Source organism: Barbatula barbatula (assembly GCF_947034865.1).
Source record: "Barbatula barbatula genome assembly, chromosome: 16".
In the NCBI taxonomy this organism is placed as follows: Eukaryota; Metazoa; Chordata; class Actinopteri; order Cypriniformes; family Nemacheilidae; genus Barbatula; species Barbatula barbatula.
The window spans coordinates 5,139,251-5,163,615 of record NC_136779.1 but is presented as its reverse complement, the minus strand read 5'-3'; the positions used below and the strand labels follow the sequence as shown (position 1 = coordinate 5,163,615).

The window sequence follows — 24,365 nt, the reverse complement described above, 5'->3', positions numbered from 1 at the left end:
CAGATACGCAAACACACATCCTTTCTGTCGCACAAAAATGTTCTTTATTTTTAACATGACATTAACCCACACACCGGCACATGGCATTATAACGAAACAGTTTACCAAAAATGTATCTCACAATTTATCTTACAGACAAACATTCCTTTCACTATATATGTGACATCTCATAGATGTCCAATGTGGTCATGCCAAACTAATGATATTTTCTATCAACTGACCCCAACTCACAAAAGCCTGCAAAGAATTAAAAATTTAAAGTAAATGACAAGTTATGAGCTTTTCCTAGTAGGGGATTTTCTAACAGGTCAGGTTAAATATGTCTTAAATATATTCATGGTGGCATTTAAAAAAATTTAGTATATACAACCCTGTACGTACACACACAAACTTAAAAACCAAAAGCACACGCAGCAACACAGCTAGTTTCCTGTTGGAAAGTGGAAATAGCAGCACTTGTTGCAATGGGGTCTGTCTGGTCTGGCTCTGTTTTACAGCAGCACTGGAACAAGCCTCTATATTTGGCTACTGCGAGCGACCATGAAGCAGCTTTAAACCACAAAGCGTAGGTACGGCGATACCCTTGCCCTCCCACGTTCAAAAAGATGATAGGGAAGAGGAATAGAGGAGCAGTTTTTTTGGGACATTTTTGACAGACGTGTAACCCAAAACCACATCTGCTTGGCGTGAATGCATTCTAAAGTCAAATCGGAAAGTGTACACTTTAGGGCTGTGTCTCAGAGGACAAGAATTGTTTAAATAAAATCATTAGAGATATGCGTTCACATCTGAACAGGTGATGCTCGTGAAATGCACCATTTGTCACCTGGCATTGCATCATTGACTTTTGACAATGGAGATATAGCACTTGTAGCCAACATTGACCATCTTAAACTGTTTCAAAAACCAATTGATTGTGCTAGATGAACTTTGAATTAGACAAAAAAAGGTGTCAAACCACATTTTAATGACGTCAGACATATTGTTTCTGGTTTTGCCTTCCGTGTTCTTCACACGTAGGTTAGATCTATCATTTAAAATAAATGTCATGTTAGATTGACGTAAAAATTCCTTCAGACATGTTCACACTGAAGGCAAAAAAGCTGTCTGAATTATTTGATCATGATGGTGGCCTCGGTCAGAATTTGAAAAGTCAGTTTTAAAAGGATTTTCGGTGTTCAAATGGTCTTTGTCAGATATGTGTCACATGTGAGGAAAACATATTTTGACCCCGATCAACTCCAGAGAGAGAGAGACAGAGAGAGTAGTTAGCAGTCTGTGGTGTGATTCATTCCACTAAAATCATTCTGTCTATGCCTTCTTGAGGCTTTGTGTGTATGTGTGTGTGTGTGTGTGTGTGTGTGTGTGTGTGTGTGTGTGTGTGCGTGCGTGCGTGCGTGAGCGTGCGTGCGTGTGCGTGTGTGTATGTGTGTGTGTGAGCGTGCGTGTGTGTGTGTGTGGTGGTTAGTATAGGTCAGGCTAGAGTTGAGTGGTGTCGGTGAAAAGGTGAGAGTTTCCACTTTAGGCCACTGCTTCCACTGACAACCCAACACCCTCCTCCGAAAAGCACACACACACAGAGTCTAAAGCAATCCCTCTTTCCCTTAGTTTTACAGAAATAGGTCTATAAACATCTTTATGGTCTACAAAACAAAAATGCACATCACAGTAAAACAGACATGTGTTTACATCACCAAGTCTGTATATTAACACACTACAGATGAGTATAAAGGTATCTAAAAACATGCCGTTAATTGGATTGAATGCTTTTAATACATCACAGCATTCAAAGTCCAAAAACAACAATATGCTAATGGCACCTGATTTAAAATTTTGTAATTTGTTTTGGCATTTTGGGTCCGAGTGGTTAGAAGGGGATGACAACTTCTGTCGACAAGTCAGGGGCTTGTTGACGCAAGTTGTCAGAGGGAGAAACGGCGCTCAACGCACTCTGAAGAAGACTGTACACATAGGATGTGTAGTGTACTTCATTTAAAAAGTACATAGACCACAAGAGAGTAAAACAGAACTTGGTTTATGAAGGTGAACAATTTCACCGTTATTTCTATCTATAAATTAAAAAAAGACAAAAAATGCAAATGCCACACACAACCACTAAGGTGGTAAATTTCCAGTTTGTTGAACTCCTACCTGCACTTGCTAAAAAATAATTGACCAATAATTCGTAAAAATTTAACTTTTTTCTTGATGCAAAGAATATAAGCTTAAGAATTGTATGCTTTACAGTATTGACAATATTATTGATTTGAAATAGCATTTTAAATTATTATTTGTTGAACTGCTATTTTTTTAAAACAAAGTCCAATACTGTAACATATGTAACATATCATTTCAGTATTCTTAGAAAGGTTGTGTGACTGCACCTAATACAGAGACAACAACACTGGGAATCTGCTCTCCTCCTCACGATGTCACAATTTTCTCCACATTTCCTCCTTTCTTTCCCTCCATTCCTTCCTCTCTCCGTCTGTCCACTTCCATCTATCTGCCTTCTAAATCAATGTGTCTAATAAAGCCATCAGCTGCTCTGAAATATTGGGCAAACATGCAGTCAATCAATGCATGCAAATGTCAGCCATCCATTCAGGACCCTTCTGAATATCGACGTAGGTGCACGGCCTCGCCGCGCCGGGGGTTTGTGTATGCGTGTTTTCAACAAATAAAAGCAGAAGGAAGGACAGATGAAGGGTTCAGAAAGAGGGAAACATAGATAGGTTTTATTTTAGTTTCTCCTGGTGTGCCTCCAGAATGGAGCGAGTGTGCAGCAGGAAAGCAGACTTCCTCTCATTCGACCTGGAGGCCACATACATGCCCCTATTCGAACTACTGTTGAAGCGGCTTCCTGTACAGCTATACACATCTTCCCTGTTGCATGAGGACGGGCAACATCGATCCCAGATGTGGGGTTACAAACGTCACAAGATCACCAGAAAAGTGCAGGTTTTTGGCCTGTGTTGACGTATTTCCTATTGAAACCTGGAAGTTTAGATAGGATGTATCCTAGTGCATGATGAGTCAGTATATTCAATATATTTGTTACATTTTCCAGAATGTACATTTCATCAACTTTTAGAAGTACACTAGCCTAATACATATACACAAAAAGCATAAAACTCCAATAGGGATTTCATGAGGTTTTTAAATGCATCAAAAAGGGGTTTGGAGCGTTCTTCTAACGTTCTAACCTTGACCAAACCCAACCACACACACACAAATAGTTCATACAGATAAGATGAGGTTGTGTGTGTCCATGTTTGTGCGAGTGTGTTTAGCACTAATGAGGTCATTTCTCTCCTCGTTCAAATATAAACCTCCCCTCCAACCTGCAGATTGTCCCTCTAAACCCACTGAAGTCCATAACCATCTGTCCTGCTATCATACACAAATCACCCCCCCCCCCCAAAAAAATAACATCTGATTTACTGACCATTTTCCCATATAACATAAGAGCCGTTAGTGTGAGAACTCTTTCTGAGAACTGTTCTTTCTCTCTATAACAGCATGAAAATCCAGCTGTATAATGCATGGCGGCAAATTTAGATCACTCTCATTCAAATCATTGGTGTTGTCTCTACCTCAAGCGCAAAAACAACACAGCCACAGTAAAATGTTGAGTAAATGTCAAACTTTAACTGATTTCCACTCAATTAAATTTTATTTATGTAGTGCTTTTTACAATCTTGCATTGTTTCAAAGCTTTACAGGAAAAGGAAAAGAAAACACAATAGAGTATATGTTATAGAAGGAGTTAGACCATTCTAGTTTGCAATGTTGATGGAGTTTAAAGAATCAAAGCTACTCTAATATCAAGCCAAAATGTCCCGGTGGCGAGGAACCCAAACTCCAATGATGGAGAAACCTCTGAAGTAACCAGGCTCAGCCGGGAGGGCCAGGTCTTCTCTGGTGTGTTACAGCTGCACTCAGTAACTCGGAGTAAAATTTACTGAGTAAATGTTTTTGGTTAGTCAGGAGAACATATTTTCCCTCATAAAATTTATTTTATCAATGCTTAAAAATGTATTTCCAATTAAAGAAATGCTTAACGGGATAATCACCCAAAGATTTCAATTCTGTTCTCACATTTCAAACCGGTGTGACTTTCTTTCTTTTGCAGAACACAAAAGAAGATCATTTGAAGAATGTTGGTAACCGAACAACGGCGGTACCCATAGATTAGCATTGGTTTGTAAAACTGAAAAATAGGCAGAAATATTGGCAGGAGGGAAGTGAATGTGTGACTATAGAGGAAATCCAATCACTTTTGTAAATTATAGGTTAAGGATCAAGGCTGTAATAAAAAAGGTGTGTTTGCGTCAGCACATATATTAGTATATGAGAGCGAGATAGCAGAGTATTAAAGGCAATTTATTATGGACTCAATCTCTCAGACACACAATGTCCTTACTACTTGACAGATATTACTGAAATAGGTGTCACACCTGTCTCCATAATAAACAATTTGGAGTTTTTATGCTTATTCAGCCATTTAGAAACAGTCATTGCACAGTCTGTCGTTTAGCAAGTTTGTCTTTGGAACGTGGGTTTTCTCACAGTGCAGTTAGCTAAATGAATTTATCAGACTGACAAATCTAAGTGAAAGGAATAAAGGATGAGAGAAAGAGAGAATAAATGTAAAAGGAGTGAACGAGTGTTTCCCTAGCCGAGTCGCAAGGAGAGTTGACTGGGAGCCAAAGGGAAGTGTGTGTATCAGCCAAAGTGTAATCATAGGCCGGTCTCTCGGCTATTAGGAGAATTAAAGGCTGATTGAACGGTTTTTACAGTGGAAACATAACATTGGGCTGCCTCACCGTGTTTGTCTACTCATTGCAACAGCTGGCCGAAACACTCCTCTGCCCCACCGAGAGCAAACGAGAGGAGAGGAGCCAAGCTGGGAAGAGAGTTTAAATCATTAAAAAGACATGAATCACTAACTTTCCCCGGACTTGTACCAACCGACATTCGTTCTTGTATCCTGCCGTACATTTGGACTGTCATTCCTCAGACATCTATCAAGGCGAAAGAGAAAACGCTCTTGGCACCCAAGTTGAAGAATCACTATAGCCTCACATCTCTCCCTCTTTATTCGGCCTGGACCGGCTCCACGTCCGTACCGCTCCGAGCGCATTGGTGCATGTGTGGAAATGATAGTGGAGGACTGTGGGACTCTGACTGCCTCTGTGTTGTCACCACAGCTGTGTGTAAGGCTCCTGACCTCCAAACAAAGCCTAGCACAGAGGACCCACTATCTGGCAGGCATGATAGAGGACAGGCCTGCCAAGACAGACTTGCTGAGGGCCCAACCATAAAGCCGGAGAGACAACACAGCACCCGCAAGGCCTTTGATAACCACTGCTGACTAAAGCCACCACGAACACACTGAGACTCACCGCCGTTTTTACAGACAGACAGAAACAATAAACATCTTTGAAACAAACAAAGTTTCAAGACCTATCCGAGTGATGCTATCTGAATTTATATCATAGCTATATTGTTTGTATATGTCCACAGTTGTCTCATTTATGTCTATTTTATTGAGACCGAACACTCTTAAAAAGAAAGGTGCTTCACGATGCCATAGAATAACCTTTTTTGTCTAAATGGTTCCATAAAGAAACTTTAACATCCAAAGAACCTTCCTATTTCACAAAAGGTTCTTTGTTGCGAAAAAAGTTTCTACAGATTATAAAAAGGTAAGAAAGAGATGATTCTTTGTGGAACCAAATATGGCTCTTCAATGGCATCGCTGTGAACCTATATTTTTAAGGGTGTATTTGAATGAAACAACTGAGATGTGAAGGAATTTTGAGATCGTAGACAAAACTATGGATAAAACAAGGTAGGCAGCTGGTTATTGTCCTTGTAGTCGTGAACGTCAGGATCCTCTGAACACGCATTTCTCCTCCTGAACTTTCATTTCAAGCCGCAAACCCTAAAAGACAAAACTATTGTGCCTATTGTATTTTCATCTGTTTTCCATCATCTCACTGAGAACGGTCTATTTCCTTCATAATCATATATATGATGTTTATTTGAAGGAAAGAAAACAAGAATTATATCAAAACAGACCTGATGAATGCCACAAAGCAGTATGAAGAGATTTCACTGCAGTAAACATGGAATTACAGATAATTACGAAATCGAACGCAAAAGCATTTTGTGAAAACAATAAGGAGAGATGTAGAATGAGCTAAGCTCTTCAGGTTATTAGGCATGCTCTGCTGATGATGTCATCTGTGTCAGCCTATTTGAGTCTTGAAAGTTATTATTTTTACACATTCAGCTCTCTCTATTATTGTTCTCCTATCAGTCATTCATGTTTTGTCTGTACCACATCTACTTTCTACTTCATTGTCTTTCCTGCTTTGTGACCATATAGTCTTCTTTCATTTACATGTTTCTCGGTACCCCATCCCTCTGTCTCTCTGCATTTCTCTCGCTCGCTCTCTCTCTCTGCAATGTTTAATGTGCCGGCAGCGTTTACACCCCAGACAGCGGGTGCAGCACTTTAATCTTGGTAGTGTCTACATGACATCAGCACTCTCGCTGGAGCATAAACTAAAGTCAAGGGAACACACACGCACACACATTTACTCACATGTACGTTTGCACATATATAACCCGCTTTTCCTTCCACCATCTTTCCTATACCTTTCTTCCTTCATTTCTTCATAATGCGTTCGTTTTTCTTCCTTTACTTATTTCTATCTCTACATTCATCCATCCATTCTTCCTTCTATCCATTTTCATCTTTTCATTCACTTCCTTCATTTGCTTCGTTTTATCACTTTCCTTCTCGTATCTCGTCATTCATTGCACCCATCATCGATTCGACCTCCCTCTCTTTCCATAAACATTTCTTTCTTTATTTCTATTCTTCCGTTCATCCTTCTTTCGTGCTTCCCTCTCCTCTCACCCACATTCTTTTCTGGGGTCCACTGAATGCTGAAGTCTAATCCTCACTAACAGTCCAGTATCAGTGTGAGACGGCAGCTCAGAGACCCGGAGCCCAGAGAGGGATTACAGGCAGCCCTGAATCTCACTCTGCTTACCTGCGAATTCAGACTCACAAGAGACTTACATACAGCGTGCGGCAACCCCCGTAAGCTACATCGTCATCTTTACTGTTAAACAAAGCATCTTGGTGTATAATTGGTTATACGTCATAGAAGCAACACTATTCACCTTAATTACAGAGACAATCCCGTTTAATGCAACCCGGATGAACTGCCCTACCTAAAGGGTACGGGCACCTGTTCGCATTACCAGAGCTATAATCTCCATGCTACAAACACCCACATGTGTGTGCGAGTGTGGAGTTGAAATGCGCATATGTAATATTAAAACAAGACATTAGCTAATTCAATTCCACTGCTTATAAGTAGAGACTGATAATAAGGGCAGGTTTGTATAGACTGCAACACATTCCCTTGTCAACAGCCAGTGTATGTAGTCACGCATTCTTCTTTAATCCAAATCGCAGTCATTATGTTGCCATGCGGATAGCTGCTGTGCATGTATGTGTCCTAATTGGGATGACTGTGACCGCAGAGATGTCCCGACTAGCGCTGCATCAATAGTACACCTGATCACAGATCAGCTGCAGGGGCTGGGCTAGATTAAAAAAAAGCTGCCAGCAAAGCCTAATTGCATTTGTCTATGTAGTCTGGTGTTAAATCGGTGCGTTTTGGGGCAGAGGGAGAACTCTTTCAGATTATTGGTACGAAACCCACATGTTTTGACAAGTCAAATTTGACTCGTGGGAGGAGCGCGGCTGAGAATTTGTGTGGTCAAATAAGGCTTCATTTTTCTGCGTATTCCGAGTAAAAACGGCGAGGCCGGAGTTCAGAAATAGAACGGAGGCTATTATGGGATGCATGGAAGGCTGGCTCTGTGTTCAGGCATGACTGTGTGGTCACGGCGGTCACGGCAACTGTCTTTCCCCACAGCTAACCAACCTCCTGCCGAGTCTGAGAAACACTAATCAGAACCAGAGAGAGAGAGACGGAAAACAAGCAAGTTCCTGCCTAGAAAAAAAATCAGGAAGACGATTAGGGATGGATGAAAGTGAGCAAGGAAATCTCAACAAGCAATCAAAGCACGGGCCAAAGACAAAGGAGATGCGTCAACCATAGTTTTGTTTTAATCAGGGAACATGAAAATATTCAGACGTGCGGCTCGTAAGCAACAAGTCCCTCTCGAATTAAAGCCGGCGCTATAACGAGAGAGAGGAGAGTAGTGGCAAGAAGAGAGATAGCGTGTGTCCCTTGAGACTGATTAATATTGAATTCCTGATGCTAATCTTTGTTTTGTGCCTTTTTTCTTTACTGGTGAGGAAGCCAAAGCGTCTTTAAAAAGCATGCGCTATGTATATTTAATGAAGGCTCGGCATACATTCGGAGCGCTAGTCTAGCTGTGTGGCATCCCACCCGGATCACATGCTACAGAAATTGCAATATCTGGCACGGCCTTTTGTAACAATCGTATATACTGTGATATCAAATTTGTTTTATGATATATTTAAGAAGCATAAAATACTTGAATAGCACCGAATTTCACTGATCTGAGAATTTATCTGTGCGTGGGTGGGTGGGTTTACACTAAATACTCTTGATAATATCATGTGAAATATCATGTGAAATCATCTGTATCTGATGGCGATGAGCTCAGCATATCGGTAAACCTAAGGGTGCCAAGGAGAGACATCTGACCTTGTGAAGGACACGCAGGTTGATTGATTATTGATCACAGGATGCACACAAACACACGCATGCATATATATAAACAATGTTAATACTGCCGATGTAGAAATTATTCTGAACACATACACTCATACACATTTCAAGACAAGCAAGTCCCGTTTCTTCTAGTATACACAGCGATGATCATGCAGTGTACCACGGGCTGAATGGGTCTGTTTTTGCAGCCTATTTAAAATGTCATTTCTCTCCCACTATCAGACATCAAAGCCAATGCGGAGGGCTTTTATTTTCTTAGCCAAATCCCAAAATTGTTTCTGATTTACAAAAGCTGGCTGCAGGCCGAGTCAAAGTTTGGACTCAAAAATGAAGGACGGCGGTGCAAGAGAGGCTGCAAGCCAGAGAGAGAGAGACAGAGAGAGAGATTCCCCACATGGTTCAAATATGCTGGTGTGGCTGAACTCATCAGTTGAGGTGTCACAATGAAAAGAAGTAGCCTAAAGCAGTGGTTCTCAAACTTTTTCCTTCTAAGGCCCACTTTGTGTAGATTGCAAATAAAAGAAACAAATAATAACTTAGAATCTTAAACGTATAATTTTAATTAAACCAAAAACAAATTCTGTTATACAATGCTGGAACTTTTTTTTTTTTTTTAATTCAATTTTTCATATAATGCCACAAAATCTGTGCCCCCTCCTGGAACCATCTTGGGGCCCCCAATTTAAGAACCAATGGCTTAAAGGATGTATCCACCAACAAGTGAGCGTACACACACACTTTAAAAAGTACACTCGGCATAACTGTATACAGTATATTCTGTATATTGTAAAAAACTGGTAAATTCGAATTTAGATGAGAGATCTAATCACACAACCGTTCAACATTACAATTTAGTCGAAAATAAAACAAGAACTTTAACACTAACAGTATAAACCAATTTTCACGACTAAATTCAAACCTTTACTCATTTCAGAAAATAAACAATCAAGCAACTAAAGAAAACCTGTCACGATGAGTAAGAGGCAAAAACGAAGACACTCACAAAAAAACTATTAAAAAAGGAAAGAGAAAAAAACGCTGGGCGTTAAACTGATGAAATCCAAACGGCAATGTTGACAAGTCAGGAGGCTGTTTTCTTGTGTACATGTGAGCCAGTAGGAAACAGAGAAGAAAGAAGAGGAGGAGATTGAGAAATGGAGAGAGAGAGAGAGAGAGAGAGGGAGGGAGGGAGAAAGAGAGAGGGGGGGTCTGACAGCTGTATAAATGAGCTCTGTAGCTCATGGCGCCCCAGAGTACTGCCTCATTGTTGTGCTGATCCAATGCACAGCAGATGAACTCAGGGTTTAAAAGTTGAACTGCATGTATGTGTGCAAGCGTCTGTGTCTGACCCCTGTTTTCTTGCATCCTTTATGCAGAAGGTTAGCTTCAGTGTGCTTGTGTGTAATCTGTAAATGTGTGTGTGTGTGTGTGTGTGTACTTTGGGGATGGGACAGTCAGTGAATAAAAGCGTAAAAATACATAATACAATTTTTGCTAAAATATGAAACATCAAAATTGTAAATAAAAATGCTTTTAAAGCATTTTTGAGGCCAGGGGATCCGTGTGCTCATGCATGAGTACATCTGTGTTTGCGTGTCGAGGAAGTGTGTTATATACTCTCGCTTCCTCATCCAAACCCTCCTGTTTTGCATTAAATCTTTAGTAAACTGTTTTTGTTTGCCAATGTCTCATGCGCTTGTCAGCATAAAACAAGCATAATAATTACTCAGTATAAACACAGATTTAAAACAACACATCCGTGCTTTTAGAAGAATGCAGGTAAACGCATGCGACTCCAACGCGGCCCCTCGTGAGGGATCTTGTGACGCCGTGCCTTTGGGAGACAGAGGCCTGATCAATAGTCACAGGATAGAAAGTGATGATATTCTGCGAGCCACTATGGGTGATACATATTTTATAGAACCACATAAGAAGGTGTACGTATCAAATATTTATAAATGATTTTCTGCCGGCATTAATGACGTGTAGATGTATTGTTTGAGGGGCGGCCGTGATGGGTGCAGCCGGGCCGAGCCGCTTGGACTCTCTCAGTCTACTGAGGCACATCAAACAGTGAAAGAAGAGACTGTGGGGTGTAGGGAGGGGGGAATTATGCCGCTACTGCCAACGAGGCTATGCTGAATCACACACACACACACATAGCGTCGTACACTCGCACACAGCACTCAGCTGGCAGGCATAGTGAGTGGCGATGGAACACGCCAGGCTCTGTGCTACCAAGCAGAGGTAATTGGGCCAGATTACCAACCAGGTGGAAACATTCAGCGGCCCCTTTTCCTCTTCATCCTTCTTCTCTCTCTCTTTTAGTGACTTTTTTCTGTACATATTTTCGCCTTTTTTTGGAGCAGCGAAACACGTGCCATTTAGGGACAGATCTGAGATAAGCTGCGCATTAACCAGTTCACGAATCAGTTAGTCCAACTTTGATGGACTTCATCAATTCAACATTTATGAAGACAAGCAATGCACTTGATGTCAGTGCTGAGAGAGAAAAAGTCAAACAGAGAGAGAAAGATAGATAAACGCAAACTAGACTCCAGCAAGTGTACCGCACTAATTTAAACTACAAGCGCTATCAAAGGCGAATGGCCCGAGGGCAGCAGCACCTCTGTGCTGAGCCGAGCTACACCGCAGAGGAACAAGAGGACGAGTGGACGGGGAGGGTGAGACAGGTTGGAATCAACAGTGGCGCAAACACAGCATTGTTAAATCAGGACTCAAGGCACATAGAGGAGAGAGAGAGGAAAAAGTGATATGAAAGAAAGCCGACCAAGTCTTGACAGGGCAGACCACTGCCTTCTCAGAAACATGACTGCTACAGCACAAACATTGTGCAGGGAACAAATAACTCTCTGTAAGGCTGAAGTTGGGGGCAAACGGCCACATGATGTGTGTGACAGACAGTGTCCCACTTGCACTGTAACTGAAAACATCCTTTTATTAATCTCTCGCTTTGTAGATCAATATGTATTTTTTCGGCTCAAACAGAAGAACTGGTTCCAAGAGTTTACGCAGAATACATTTCTTATTGATTTTCACACACATTCAGGGCCTTTTAAACATTCTTCTCACCCTGCATGTCTCCACTTTAGGGATATTTGTCTCGATGTTTGAGTGAGTGTTTGTGCTTGTGTGTGTGTGTGTGTGTGTTTGGGGCAATAGGTTTGTGGCCAGTGATAAAGGCAACAGTGTGAAAGCAGGTGTGTTTGTGTGTGCGTGTACTTTTTTTCTCAAGAAAGCCAAAAAAGAAAATCTTAAATTCCTTGCATGTTTATGGTCACGATAATTTCATTTGTTCATAGTTTTCCTTTAGTCAAATTGGATTATTTATTTCAATTTCTATAGTTTATGTGACATATTTTATATTAGGATATTTCAGGCCATTTAAAAAGGTGAACACATTACTTACATTGTTAGGTAATTTTTTTGTAAATGCGTAACATTAAACAGTGGGGCATATGAAAAATGTGTAGACAAAATAAAAAGGACATAAATATAAACATTATAAAATCTTAGTAATTGATGTAAAATAATACACACAATATCAGCTCATAGTACCTGATCTGTAGGAGCAGAACAGACACCTGTGTTGATTAAAAAAACCACAGCGGAAGAACGAGAAATTGATACGCGCGCACACACTTGCTGTCTATCTCCTACACACACACACACACACACACACACACACACATATACACAAGTAATGATGCACCTGTATGGCAAGAACTGGCGTCCGCCTTCAGGCATACGTTACAGACATCTGCCGAGGATATGGAAGAAAGAAAAGAGTGTGTGGGGGAAAGAAAAAAGAAGAGAAGAAATTCCACATGTACACATCATCACAGCGCGCTGCCGGAGCCGCATTTGATGTGCACGCGAGACCGGAGCAGCACTACCGTCGGTGCCGCTCGCATTCAGCTCAACAACAGTCGACGAAGAGAAGGACCCGATTCAATAGCCTACATAAAAAATACAGATCAGACGATGTGCATTTGATCGAAAGAACATGAACTCGTATGTTTTTATCGACATGACTTTGTTATAATTCCTTACAGTTCATTCCACGTGGTTATTAATACATAAAATGTACTTTAGGAAGATTGTGTAGGTAAAGGAGAAAGACAGTCGCCGAGGACCATTGAGAGCGCGCCGAGCACCATCGGGGTTAGGCGCACTGAAAGATCCCTCCTGAAACATATTTCGGTATTAAATCCAGCGGATGTCAACCTTACATTTAAAATCGACCATATTCTGAATAAAGCTCAAAATGTAGTTTTAGAAGAATGTCAACTGGTTGATATGAATGGTATGTGACAACAAAATGATGGGAAATGACCAAAGAGAAATTGTGAACGTATTAATCAGCAATGACTTTCAGTATGAATGGACTAAAATTTGCCAGCAAATTGTATTAAGAAGAGGGGGAAATGTTTACATTTTAAACAACGACGAAGAAAACATATTCATTTATTGTTTAGAACTACTGCTTGCTAAACAAATACTCTAAAACAACACATCTGAACCTTGTGAAACGTTGACAGCATAACAATAATGCTCACTCGTGTATAAATAATGACGTTTTAACGCATAAAACAATATTGGAGAAAATAACATGAACCATTCCTTACTGCATGAAAGCGAGAACTTTAAGCATGCAGAGCATTCCTTGGAATTTTGAAGTGCACATATACGAACTAGTATCCCATTAAGAACCCAAATGTAAAGTGTACCTCTATCCTAAAGGTATTTTGAATGCTGGCGACACTTGTCAAATCTAATGCATGCACTGTCAACTCATTCGCACCCCATCACATCACCGCTCAATATAGAAACCGGATTTTCTGGCATTACAGACGCCTCTTTTAGCACACGCACACATACATAGACGCAGACACACACACAAACAGAGCTACTGACCCTAATCTTGGACATTTCTCAGAGAAGCACGGCGCGGACCCACACACCCAAAATTGCGTTATTAACTTCAAGTAGCTGTGGCAGCAAACCGCTCAAATATGCCCCATAATAATTAACAGAAAAACGCGAGGCATTATGCTCCAACATACACAACACAAGTTTTTTTTAAAGTAAAGCTACACATTTGAACGGGTGCGAAACAAAGAGGGTCACCCATCCATAAAGTAGGCTAACGCGCAGGCGTCCTCCACTAAATAGTTTGTAAATAACAAACCCGTGTACGTAAATGATCATAAACAAATCAATATAAAGACATTAATTTAAAGTGTCCCTCTATCTACACTGTTAAAGTTTTAAAATCATGTTCTTGCTTCGCTTTCATAAGAAACGCGTTGCTCTAAACAAAACGACAATCCTTCCTGCATCTCGTGTTACAAGCAACACAGTAAAATAAACGTTAGAATGAATCATATAAAATCAATTTAAATAGCTTATTTTCAGATAATTAACTGTACAATAAAAGCGCATGGGCATGCTTGCAAATCTCGTTGCGAAGTTGATACTTCAAAGGAAACATTCATTTGATTCTTGCTGAAAGTATGTTTTAACGCATAACTTAACGGCGGAACGGCACAAAACATTTCACTTACCTGCGTGTGAAGGCATCGGTATGTGCGAGGGGTAATATTTCCCAGGCTGGAAGTGACCGGGATGCTGCACAGTCGTATGCCCGGTAGGAGTGATCCTCGAGGCGGCTCTGTGAACCAGCGCGCCTCGCTCTGCCAGAAGGTGCGGCGGATGACCGAAATCCCGGCCTTCCATCCCGATAAAAAACGATAAATCCGAAATCCAGAGCGGGAAAACAAGAGAACCGAACGCCGCCCAGATGTTATAATCCCGTTAAGAGTTTCTCCTACGTCTTGCATTCAGCACAGTTTTGGCGTTGACAGACAAAAAAGTATGTCCGAGTCATTTTTTCTGCAACACACAAAAAAATAGTTTCAATTACAAACCAGTTACGCGAGAGTAATGCAAATCCAAGATATCGTATCATATTAGTATCCTTTAGATGTGCAATGGTAATCCTTCATTGAAAACACCAACACGGTGTTATAGTCCATTGCTGCGTCTGCGAATGCTGCCTAAACAAATTCTGCGCTCTTTTCTCCCATCTCACCACAATTGAGCGAGCATGCAGCACACCTCCACATTTACACACAAGACTCACTCACTGCAGGCTATAGACCATTCACACAGAGATGCCAGGATCAATACAATTTTACTGTATCTTTATGCCTATATGGAAATGCAAGGACGTTTTGATAAAAAAAAACAATAGAGAGAGCTAAATCAGTATTTCTGTATTTCATTAAAAGGGATGCAAACCATCAGATAATCTATAGCTTAGTTGACGTTTAGCACAGCTGCTTTTAGCAGAAACACACGTTTTACATGTAATTTTACATGTTGAATACTTGGTGCATTTTGATATTGATTTCCATTTAACTCTGTAGTGTTTGAATATGGGTGACAGCACCAAGATGATGGGGTATTAGTCTATACAACCATGTTTTCTGAAATACAGTTTTATCCTATGATGGTGCAAAAATAAAGAATCTTGTTCTGGTAAAGTGGTGCATTGAGAGAGTGTGTCGAATATGCTACTTTTATGCATTAGATGTTCTTTTTCAGAAACGTCAAATAAACAGGCCTACGTGGAATTGCAACTCACTGCAAATCGAATCCAATTAGAAACAAAAAGAATTAAAAGCGCTTTTGCGATTTGTGAAGAGTATATTGTTTATCACATTATATGACAGATAAGAAAGCAAAGACGTTTCGAACAAGTTTGATCTCCAGCTGTGCTTTACATTTATGCTAAATTAACGCCATATATATCATATATTATGATATTTAACGTTTAAAACTGTGGACATCTCTATGTTAAAAAAGCACTGGTGAACGAGGCCTTAAAACACTGGAAGTTTCCAATTTGGAATGTGAGGAGGATAGCAGTGCCAAAATGCTGTCGCTCTACTTCTTACACGAAACTAAAAATCAGAGAATATAAAATCATTAGCCAAATTATGTATCTTTAATTATTAATTGATCCCCGAAACATGTAAATAAATTGCTAAAATAAAAAGGAGAAGCACTCTGAAGCGAACAATTAAATGTAGTGCACAATTTTGCGCTGACAAAAGAGGTTTTCACTGAACGTGTATCATTTTCGTGACATCATGAGAAGAAATTGACCAGATTTTTTATGATTTTAATATTTGAACGCAACAACCTCCCACTATTAACCAAAGCCGAACTTTTAACATTTATTGGAATCTGAAACCTATAAAATTAGGCTCGGAGGACTGATGGGGGGTGAGGAGGAGCGCATGACAGAACAGGTTATTAAGAAGAATTTTTAGTCGTAGGAAATGTCCATTCCGATCAAATCAGTTAAATGTATAACTCACAATTTTATTACAACACATTTAGCTTGTTTCTATGAAGAAATGAAATATGGATAACAACCCAACAGGCAGTTTTGATTGAATAAAAATTACCAATATCAATTCTACATGTACATTTTAGGTGTGTAAAGAACGTATGTATACCTTTGTCATCACATAGTTGACAATGCATGTCGAATTTAGACCCTCAAAGATTTTTCCGTCACGCATGTATTTTATCATAGCCTATTAATCAATTAGTCATTAAGGTCTTCTATGTGAATAAAATTGTAAGCGGTCCTCTTTTATTGTAAATAATAAGATTTCGGCAGTAATTCTGCAGTACACAAATATCTTCACTTGGTATTTTTATTATTATTTGTCTTACAAAACAATAGAGACGAACGCAAATTAATTGATCTTTCTTTTTCACTCCGCCTCCGTAAATTTGTATAGCGCCAGATGTTCTTAAAAAAAGGTAAGAACAGCTCTTGAAGACAAATGTTTATTATTGCACGCAAATACATGTATACAATATAAGCGAATTACTTACTGGTAAGTTATTCCTTTGCAAAATAATAAATGGTTTAAAAAACACGTTATAAAAACAGATAAAAGAGATCAGAAGCAAAATAAAAACATGTGGAAATGGTTACATCCTAGAGTCTGCTTGATAGCAGTGCGTGTGCAGTGCAGAAGTTCGGAGATGCACCGTAGTAGTAAGAGCTTCTGCTGAATCGAGCCCCGTACAAGCAGTCACAAGCTCTTTCCTGAATCTGCTAGTGCCACTCAAAGAGAAGAGGGGGCGGTAACAGGGGGAGCAGTCGCGCCCATTGGTCTAATGCCGACATGTCAATAAGCTCGTGCAGCGCGCCCCAGGATAAACAGTGGCTCCGATTGGATAGCGCTCTGAGCCAATGGCGTGTCAGCTGGATCAACTAAACAAAACGGCGGGCGCTTCATTCGAGCTTTCCTGTCTCGCGACGAGCATGACCACATGGTTACTTATGCAGCCCGGCGTGCATTTACTTTGATGACATAAAACAAATAGGGAAACGCCTTTTTTCAACATTTGAGTTTTCGAACCGACATTATAGGACATATATAGCTGTATATGGTGACATAGGCTAATGAATGATTAAAATAAACAACCTTAAACACTTCTATTCTCTGTACTCTTCAGGATTTAATTCTCCTTTAAAACAAACTGTAGTAGAATGGCCAGTTTAATGGCTTAAAAACCTCAAGTGAACAAAATAAAAGAATGTAATGAATATTTTACCAATGTCAACAAACTCGAAACCAATGCGAGATATGAAATCATTGTAGTTTTAATGTAAGTGTGACTTACATCATGTGATAGATGTATAATCCATATGCACGTTGAATTTAACAAGCGACACTCAAATTAACTTTTTTATCCGATAACACGTATTAAAGTAATGAACGATCGCACGAAGCCCAAACTAAAGTTCATTGGCTAATACAGGGTTAAAAGCTTGGGCCTCGTTCTAAAAGCGGTTTGATTGGTTGGCGCGTTGCCAGAGTCCTGTCAATCATAGAATGTAAACAAGGCTCTGATTGGCTGCTGTCCAGTCCGCACTGGGCTGCCTGAAAAAAGCAATTACTGGCCTTGCGGTTTCAAGGCGGCCTAGAGCTGGATGATGAAAGGAGATAAGGAGGGGCGGTTTCAAGGCCTCCCCTAGGCGAGCCTCGTTGGCCCCAAAGCTAAAGGAGAGTCAAGAGTGACTTAATCAAAGGGAATGCGTCAAAAAGGGGGAAATTACATGTTGTATTAAATTTAAAGTATAGATTCTCGGATTAATATCGGCTAATTCAACAGTAACATGATAATTCGCCTACATGGAACCAAATACACCAACGCAGAAGGATAAAATTGAAGGGAAAACCTACCCAAGAGTACGTATTGAGATTTGTCACGGTAAAGTTTAGAAACTTGACGGTTTTGATTGTGAAACCATTATTTCTGCATGTGGCTTTTTTATAAGTGGTCAATGCTCGCAAAACTAATAAATATTCAGAAATATATAGCCGTGATTCATTTCCACGGTTCAAACGCAAATCAGGAAACGGGGTGAGTGACAAAGGAAATTATTTTGAAATTATAAAAATGAATTATCACATTTGTTTTTGTATATTGTTGTTTTTGTTATGTGTGTACTTGTGAAATGTATTATATAGGCTTATTAAAATAAATAATACAAATAAAGTTCACAAATAAAATATATGAGTATATCTTTATTTACTTGTTGTTTTTTGTAGTTTCTTACTATTTATCATTTTATTTGTAGTTCATTTTCCTATCTTTCTTGGCTCTGTAACTTAACTACAGGAACATTCACCCACCAGCAAAACCTTCTGCACATCATTAAAAACCTCAGTTATAAGACCTGTAATTTCACAAAAGTGTTCTGCATCGTGTGTTGTTGCCATTGTTTATTTTGACAATACATATTGTCTTGTATCTACTCAAGAGAAAAACAACTACTTACATGTATGTATATAAATAAATAATAAATGCATGTATGTATGTATGTATGTATGTATGTATGTATGTATGTAGTAGGCTACTGCCAAACCCTTTTAAAAATAATATAAAGTATATTTAAAATATTATAATTTAGGTAGATTTTAAATTAAATTATAAAAGTTATGACAGCAAAGTTATGAATCAGTTATTCAATTTTAGAAGAAAAGTATTTCATTCCTATAATTTGTGATTATGATGTGCAAGTATATGACCTGCCCAGACAGAAGTCAAACATTTAAAGTAATATAATATAAATAACATGTAAAATAAAATAATTTATGTAGACTTTAAATTAAATTATAAAAGTTATGACAACAAAGTTATGAATCAGTTATTACATTTGAGAAAAAAAATAATTTAATTCTTATAATTTGTTAGCATGATGTACAAGTATGACCTGCCCAGACAGAAATAAAAACATTTAAAATAATATAATATAAATAACATTTAAAATAATAATTTATGTAGACCAATGTTATGACAACAATCAGTTATTACATTTTAGAAAAATTATTATAATGTGTGATTATGATGTACAAGTATGACCTATCCAGACAGAAATAAAAACACACCAGGATAAACTGAGAGAACGCGTGAAATGGCCAGTCCTGTAGAGACTAAAAAGGAAATTTGCAAACGACCCATAAGCAGAAGCTCTTAATATGACTAAGTACCCAGTTGTTGTTTTAACCAACTCTGCAATACAGAGGGTGTGATATGCCCTGCCACCGACCCTCTTGTCCAAAAAAATGCTGCCTGGAAAAAAGCAATAACATTGAGGCAATAAAGAATTCTGTTCTGCAATATACAAAGAGGTGCAGCGCTTTAAGCAGATATCGGCACTTAATTCATTTAGTGACAAGAAAGACTCTTTTATTGTTGGGTTTTTATTGGTTCCTTTTCGCAACTTGAAAGGTGGGGGTGGGGTACATTTTTAGTGGTGTGCGGATAACACACACACACAAGCAGCTAATGCAAACACGCATTTACACAAAAGCATAGGACGTTTCGTTCATTCTCTTTTAACCATAAATTCAACCTTGCATGTACATAAACACGTAGGCCGGCCTGTACTTCAACACAAACACTAGGTCTCTACCAATGTGTCACACACACATAGCACACACGCAATCTCCTTCTCTCCACACGCGCTCACTTCCATTCTTTTTTCTTTCTCTCACACACACACGCACGCACAAACAGACACACACTGTCCATGTGCCAGCGCGAGCTGCCCCACTGTGGGACGCGGGGATAATTAATGCGGAGTGACTGATTGCTCTCGAAACAGACCAGTCCCGTGAACGGCATTGTCCGTGATCAATGAAGCGTCTCTGATTGACACTTTCCCTCCATCTTCCAGCCACATTCAAACTACCGGAACGGGGCGTTTGTCACCAGCGTATAGGCCAAGGGTGCGCCGAGACCCAGTTATTGTCAGGCCGAAGTTGCACACCAGTTTTAAGACAGTGCGAGGTCCCTCTGGTCTGCCTTTGGCAAATAATAATACATACAGTACGGCTGAATTCAAAGGCCACTCTGATACGAATGTATAAACTGTGCTTACTTGCCTCTACATGTCTATGTAGGTTTGGGGTATTTATGTAAGCGTCTGGTGGGTGAATCGGTGCGACAATCTTCAAAGCAGGTGATGAGGAAGAAGCGTGTTTAGTCAAGACGTGCACTTTTCTAACAAATAAATAATACGGGTTCTCTCACCGGCCAAAGAGATGGAAAATGGTTTTAAAAATCAGCTATTTTGTTATTAATATATATATATTCCATACACTGACGGTATCATTGCGTCAATTAACAAGTAGGCTACGTTCAGAACGGAAACGCTTTTAAAAGTTCTTTCACGTATAAAAAGTCAACACAGATGTAATGGATAGCATTTAAAGCGAACAATTTTGACTGTAAACATTTTAACAGGATTGGGAATTTGAGTATAAAGAGTATTTTAATCTTGTTCATTGATTGGTTGATTTAGTGACCTCTCCTCTCATTTTGATGGAACCTTCTGTTCCATACAAAAGACTGTTGCAAACATATTTAGACCCCCTTTGAAAAATATTGCAAAAACCAGAATTGCATAACTTTATTACACCCTTTTGTGAAATGATGTGGGCCCTGTTAACTGTTGGGCAAGTTGTCTCACAGCCCGTCTCAACGTACATTGGTTTAAAGTCAAATGCGGGACGTACACACACAGCCAGTCCTGTATAAACTAGCCTAAAGTGTTAAATCCATACACTGTTCCTAAAATATAATCTTGCATTTAATGTTTTTGTGTAAGTGGGTTCGTTGGCAAACGATGCCATTTGTATCTGCCCAAACTTCGAAAAGAACAGTCATGCTTTATGAAATAACGGACAGTTAAGACTAAAATTAATATTATAAACTCGCCATAGGACAGATGATTTTTACTTATTGAACACGATGGGTTAATAATAGGCCCAGCTGTGGCTTGCATCCTCATGAACGAGAGTTGTCGACTTTTAACTGAAACGACGAGGATACGCTGAATAAATGTTACATGGCTATATGATGAAAAAGTGTTCATCAAACCTACAGTTTAAGGCGGTACGGCCAGAGGAAAGTTGTGAATGACAAAAACACATCTCCGACCAGCTGCCCTTTATAAATTCCAGGGAATGGCGTTATCGATAGAAAAGGCCCATCTGTGTCTAATTAAGAGAAGTACTGCTTCACCCCCATAAATGGCACAAACCTACCTCATTACGACCTGTTTTATTGTAAAAGCTAGAAGTCAAACTATAGAGAGGTAAATAAGTGTCACAAAAAACTTTAAGTTGATGCTATTAATAAACAATTAAAAACGTTTGCATGTATACCTTCCAAACCTTTTAAGAAAACAGATGATAGGGGAAACTAGGATATTTTTAAAATTAAGGGGGTGCCATGACAAAAGCGACACTGAAAATGGTGGGTTGTTTTATACATTTTTGACACAAGCGTGGCTTGAAACAACGCAGCAATTTTCAGAGTGGGTTTATTTTATGCTGTGCTGGGTTTATTATATACACCGTGTCTTGACAGACCCATTAATGGTAAATAAGAAACTTACAGCTGGCCCCATGGTGCTTCATTAATGAGTCTTAAAATACCTCCGTGTAAATTCTTTGACATTCATAAAATTGTCTTTTATAAAGCTTTATCTCCCAAAAATTTACGTTACTAAAGAAATTGAAAATGAATCGGATGAGTGAACTAATTACACGTTACCAATATGTGACTACAAAATGAGTGACTAATATTGTTAATAGGTCTACCTTTTGCAAATCGTTGCATTGTACCGTCGTTCAAGTCGTCAAGAGAACAGTTACTCGTAAGCTATAGCTCACAACTACCATAAATCTATAACAAAACGTAAAATATATAAAACTTGAAATTTTGCAAAAGGCAGTCACTTCTACTCAACTTCATTATCGTTAGATAACGAGTCCGTGTATAAAGATTCCAATAAATCCTTAAGGGGTTGCGTCTAAACGCTTTTAAATGATTGTCAGCGTCTCTTCAGTTTTGACAAGGGCCACGGAGCTGTCTTGAATATGGCCTACGTGCTTGTATCACAGTCTTGTGTGTCAGATCCTCACACGGGTATGCAGTAAATGGGTTACACGTTGTTATCAATCAGCCACACAAGTAAATCTACGTTTCAGTATCCCTCCGTAAAACCGTATTCCCTTAATGCATGTGGACGTAATAAAAGGACAAAAAAATGGTTGTATAATTAAACGTATGATATTACATTTCGCGAATGGTTCATCCAAACAAACTGAGAAAACAACAGTACTAGCATCACTACATTTTTCGTAGGACGGCATGTTTTGACCGACCATAGCCGTGTTGAGCAAAGCAGTAATACAAAATACTAACCTGAAACTAATTACTTACTGAATTATTGAACAACGAAAAAAGATTTGAAAATTCCGAGCCACTAGAAATAGCACATGCTTGTTTAAACTCATGGTCCTGAAATGTTTATAAAACTACAACGACTTTGCATATGTGCGCAAACTTTTTATTGAGTTTAATTCATCAACTTCACCAACGATAACAAAACGGAGTTATATATTTTTCTAATTTCCGTGAATTAGAAAAGTTGAATTTGTTGTAAAAAAAATAGTCTAAGGCAAACCATGAAAAAAGTCAAAAAATCTAATATTCGGTCAAAAGGAAACAGCCTGTTTTAATGTGTGGTGTACCTCAAAACCTTAAAGATGATCAAATCTATGATATATAATAAAGTATTGTCGATGCATAATTCCGCTATGAAATGTATACAAATTTATGTAGCCTAGATCTAAATTTAAAATACTAAATTGAAAGCAAACGCAAAACCCGTTTGTCTGGTTTGTTCAACAAATTGCTATAAAAGTCACCTTTTCACTGACCGAACGATGTAAATCGGACATAAAGGTGTATTTTGATGTCAAGAACAACCTTGAATTAGGCCGCTATTAATTTCTGACAAGCCATATATCTTGTGCATAAATGACACAAACAAACGAGTAAACAAGTCGAGTCTGTCCTTAGTAGCCTTCTTCTGCAAAAGTCTTGGTGGATGTGATAAATCAAAAACAGATTAGCAGAAAACACCTACCTATAAAAATGATAGTCCATCCGGACGGCAAATATTTTTGAACGAGGACTGTGTGTCGATTTATGCAAAAACGGGCAAAATGTCTTCTGTCGTGTAGTCTTCAATTCTAAGAAAAAACCTAAAGCTGTTACAAACCGGTGAGTATAAAATGTACCATTCGCACTTAATTCCCATTTATTCCGCTAGAAAAAAGAAAACTCTCTAAAGCCTTTCGCCTAAATACGAAAAGATGACTTGCTGTTTGGCTCTCGTTGGAGATCTATCTGAAGGTACGAAGCAAATCCATCCGAATAGAGCCAACTGCTTCCTCGAGCCTCTATAATCACAAATTTATGGCTGGATGACGCGTCCTCTTCTCCCACAATGGAGCTCAGTGACATTAAACAGAAAATTGATGGAGAGACGAACGAAATTTAATCTGCTTTCATATCCAGACCATCGCATTTTGCCTCATTTAATTAGGGGAGAGGGCACGTGTCTTGCGAGCATACCCCAACTCTTCAACACGCATTGAACTATTCTACTCTTTCGAATGTTCGGGATCATGGTAAACTAGGGGAAACGACTCCATTCTCCGTGTCGTGGAGACCTTGGATCTACTTGATCAGGACTTGTACACCACACTGGACATTCCCACGTGGTTTTATAAAGAATCTACACAAATAAACTCAAAGTAACCCGTTTGATTTAGCAACGTAACGATTTTGAAATCCATCGCTTGCGGACCCGAGAGGATCGCGATCGCTGCGACTGCGCTGTTCCAAACACGATAAGCTATTGTATCGAAAATTTGTGTTGTAAAGCGATACGTTGGTTGTTCGATGTTGACACGATGTTGCGATGGCGGTGTACTAGCGCTACCCAGTGCATTTTTGTTCAGATCAAGCCTACGAACCGAGAACATGTAGAAGTGGTAAGATCAGTTGCAGAAATAACACAAACACACATTCGCTTCGATAGATTGTTTACTTAAAGAACTACAAATTTACCTTGAAGAAACGGGCAATCCATTACACAAAACATATGCTGTCCTGAAAGAAAAGCAA

The 24,365-nt window shown here is 39.2% G+C and overlaps 1 protein-coding gene across 3 annotated transcripts in view; it reads right to left on the bottom strand.

Annotated features, from left to right (window-relative positions):
* Nucleotides 1–23,584, bottom strand: part of bahcc1b (BAH domain and coiled-coil containing 1b) — an 84,890-nt gene extending 61,306 nt beyond the window's left edge. For 2 of the 3 annotated variants that reach the window (XM_079476389.1, XM_079476391.1), the window contains exons 1-2: nucleotides 16,695–16,861; nucleotides 14,345–14,672 (exon numbers count right to left, since the gene is read on the bottom strand). In XM_079476389.1, coding sequence (XP_079332515.1) covers nucleotides 14,345–14,516 — 172 coding nt within the window. In that variant the 5' untranslated portion in view covers nucleotides 14,517–14,672; nucleotides 16,695–16,861. Of the gene's footprint in view, nucleotides 1–14,344; nucleotides 14,673–16,694; nucleotides 16,862–23,319 lie in introns of those variants that run through there. The other variant, XM_079476390.1, reaches the window with a different exon arrangement.
* Between the last annotated feature and the right edge of the window lie 781 nt (nucleotides 23,585–24,365).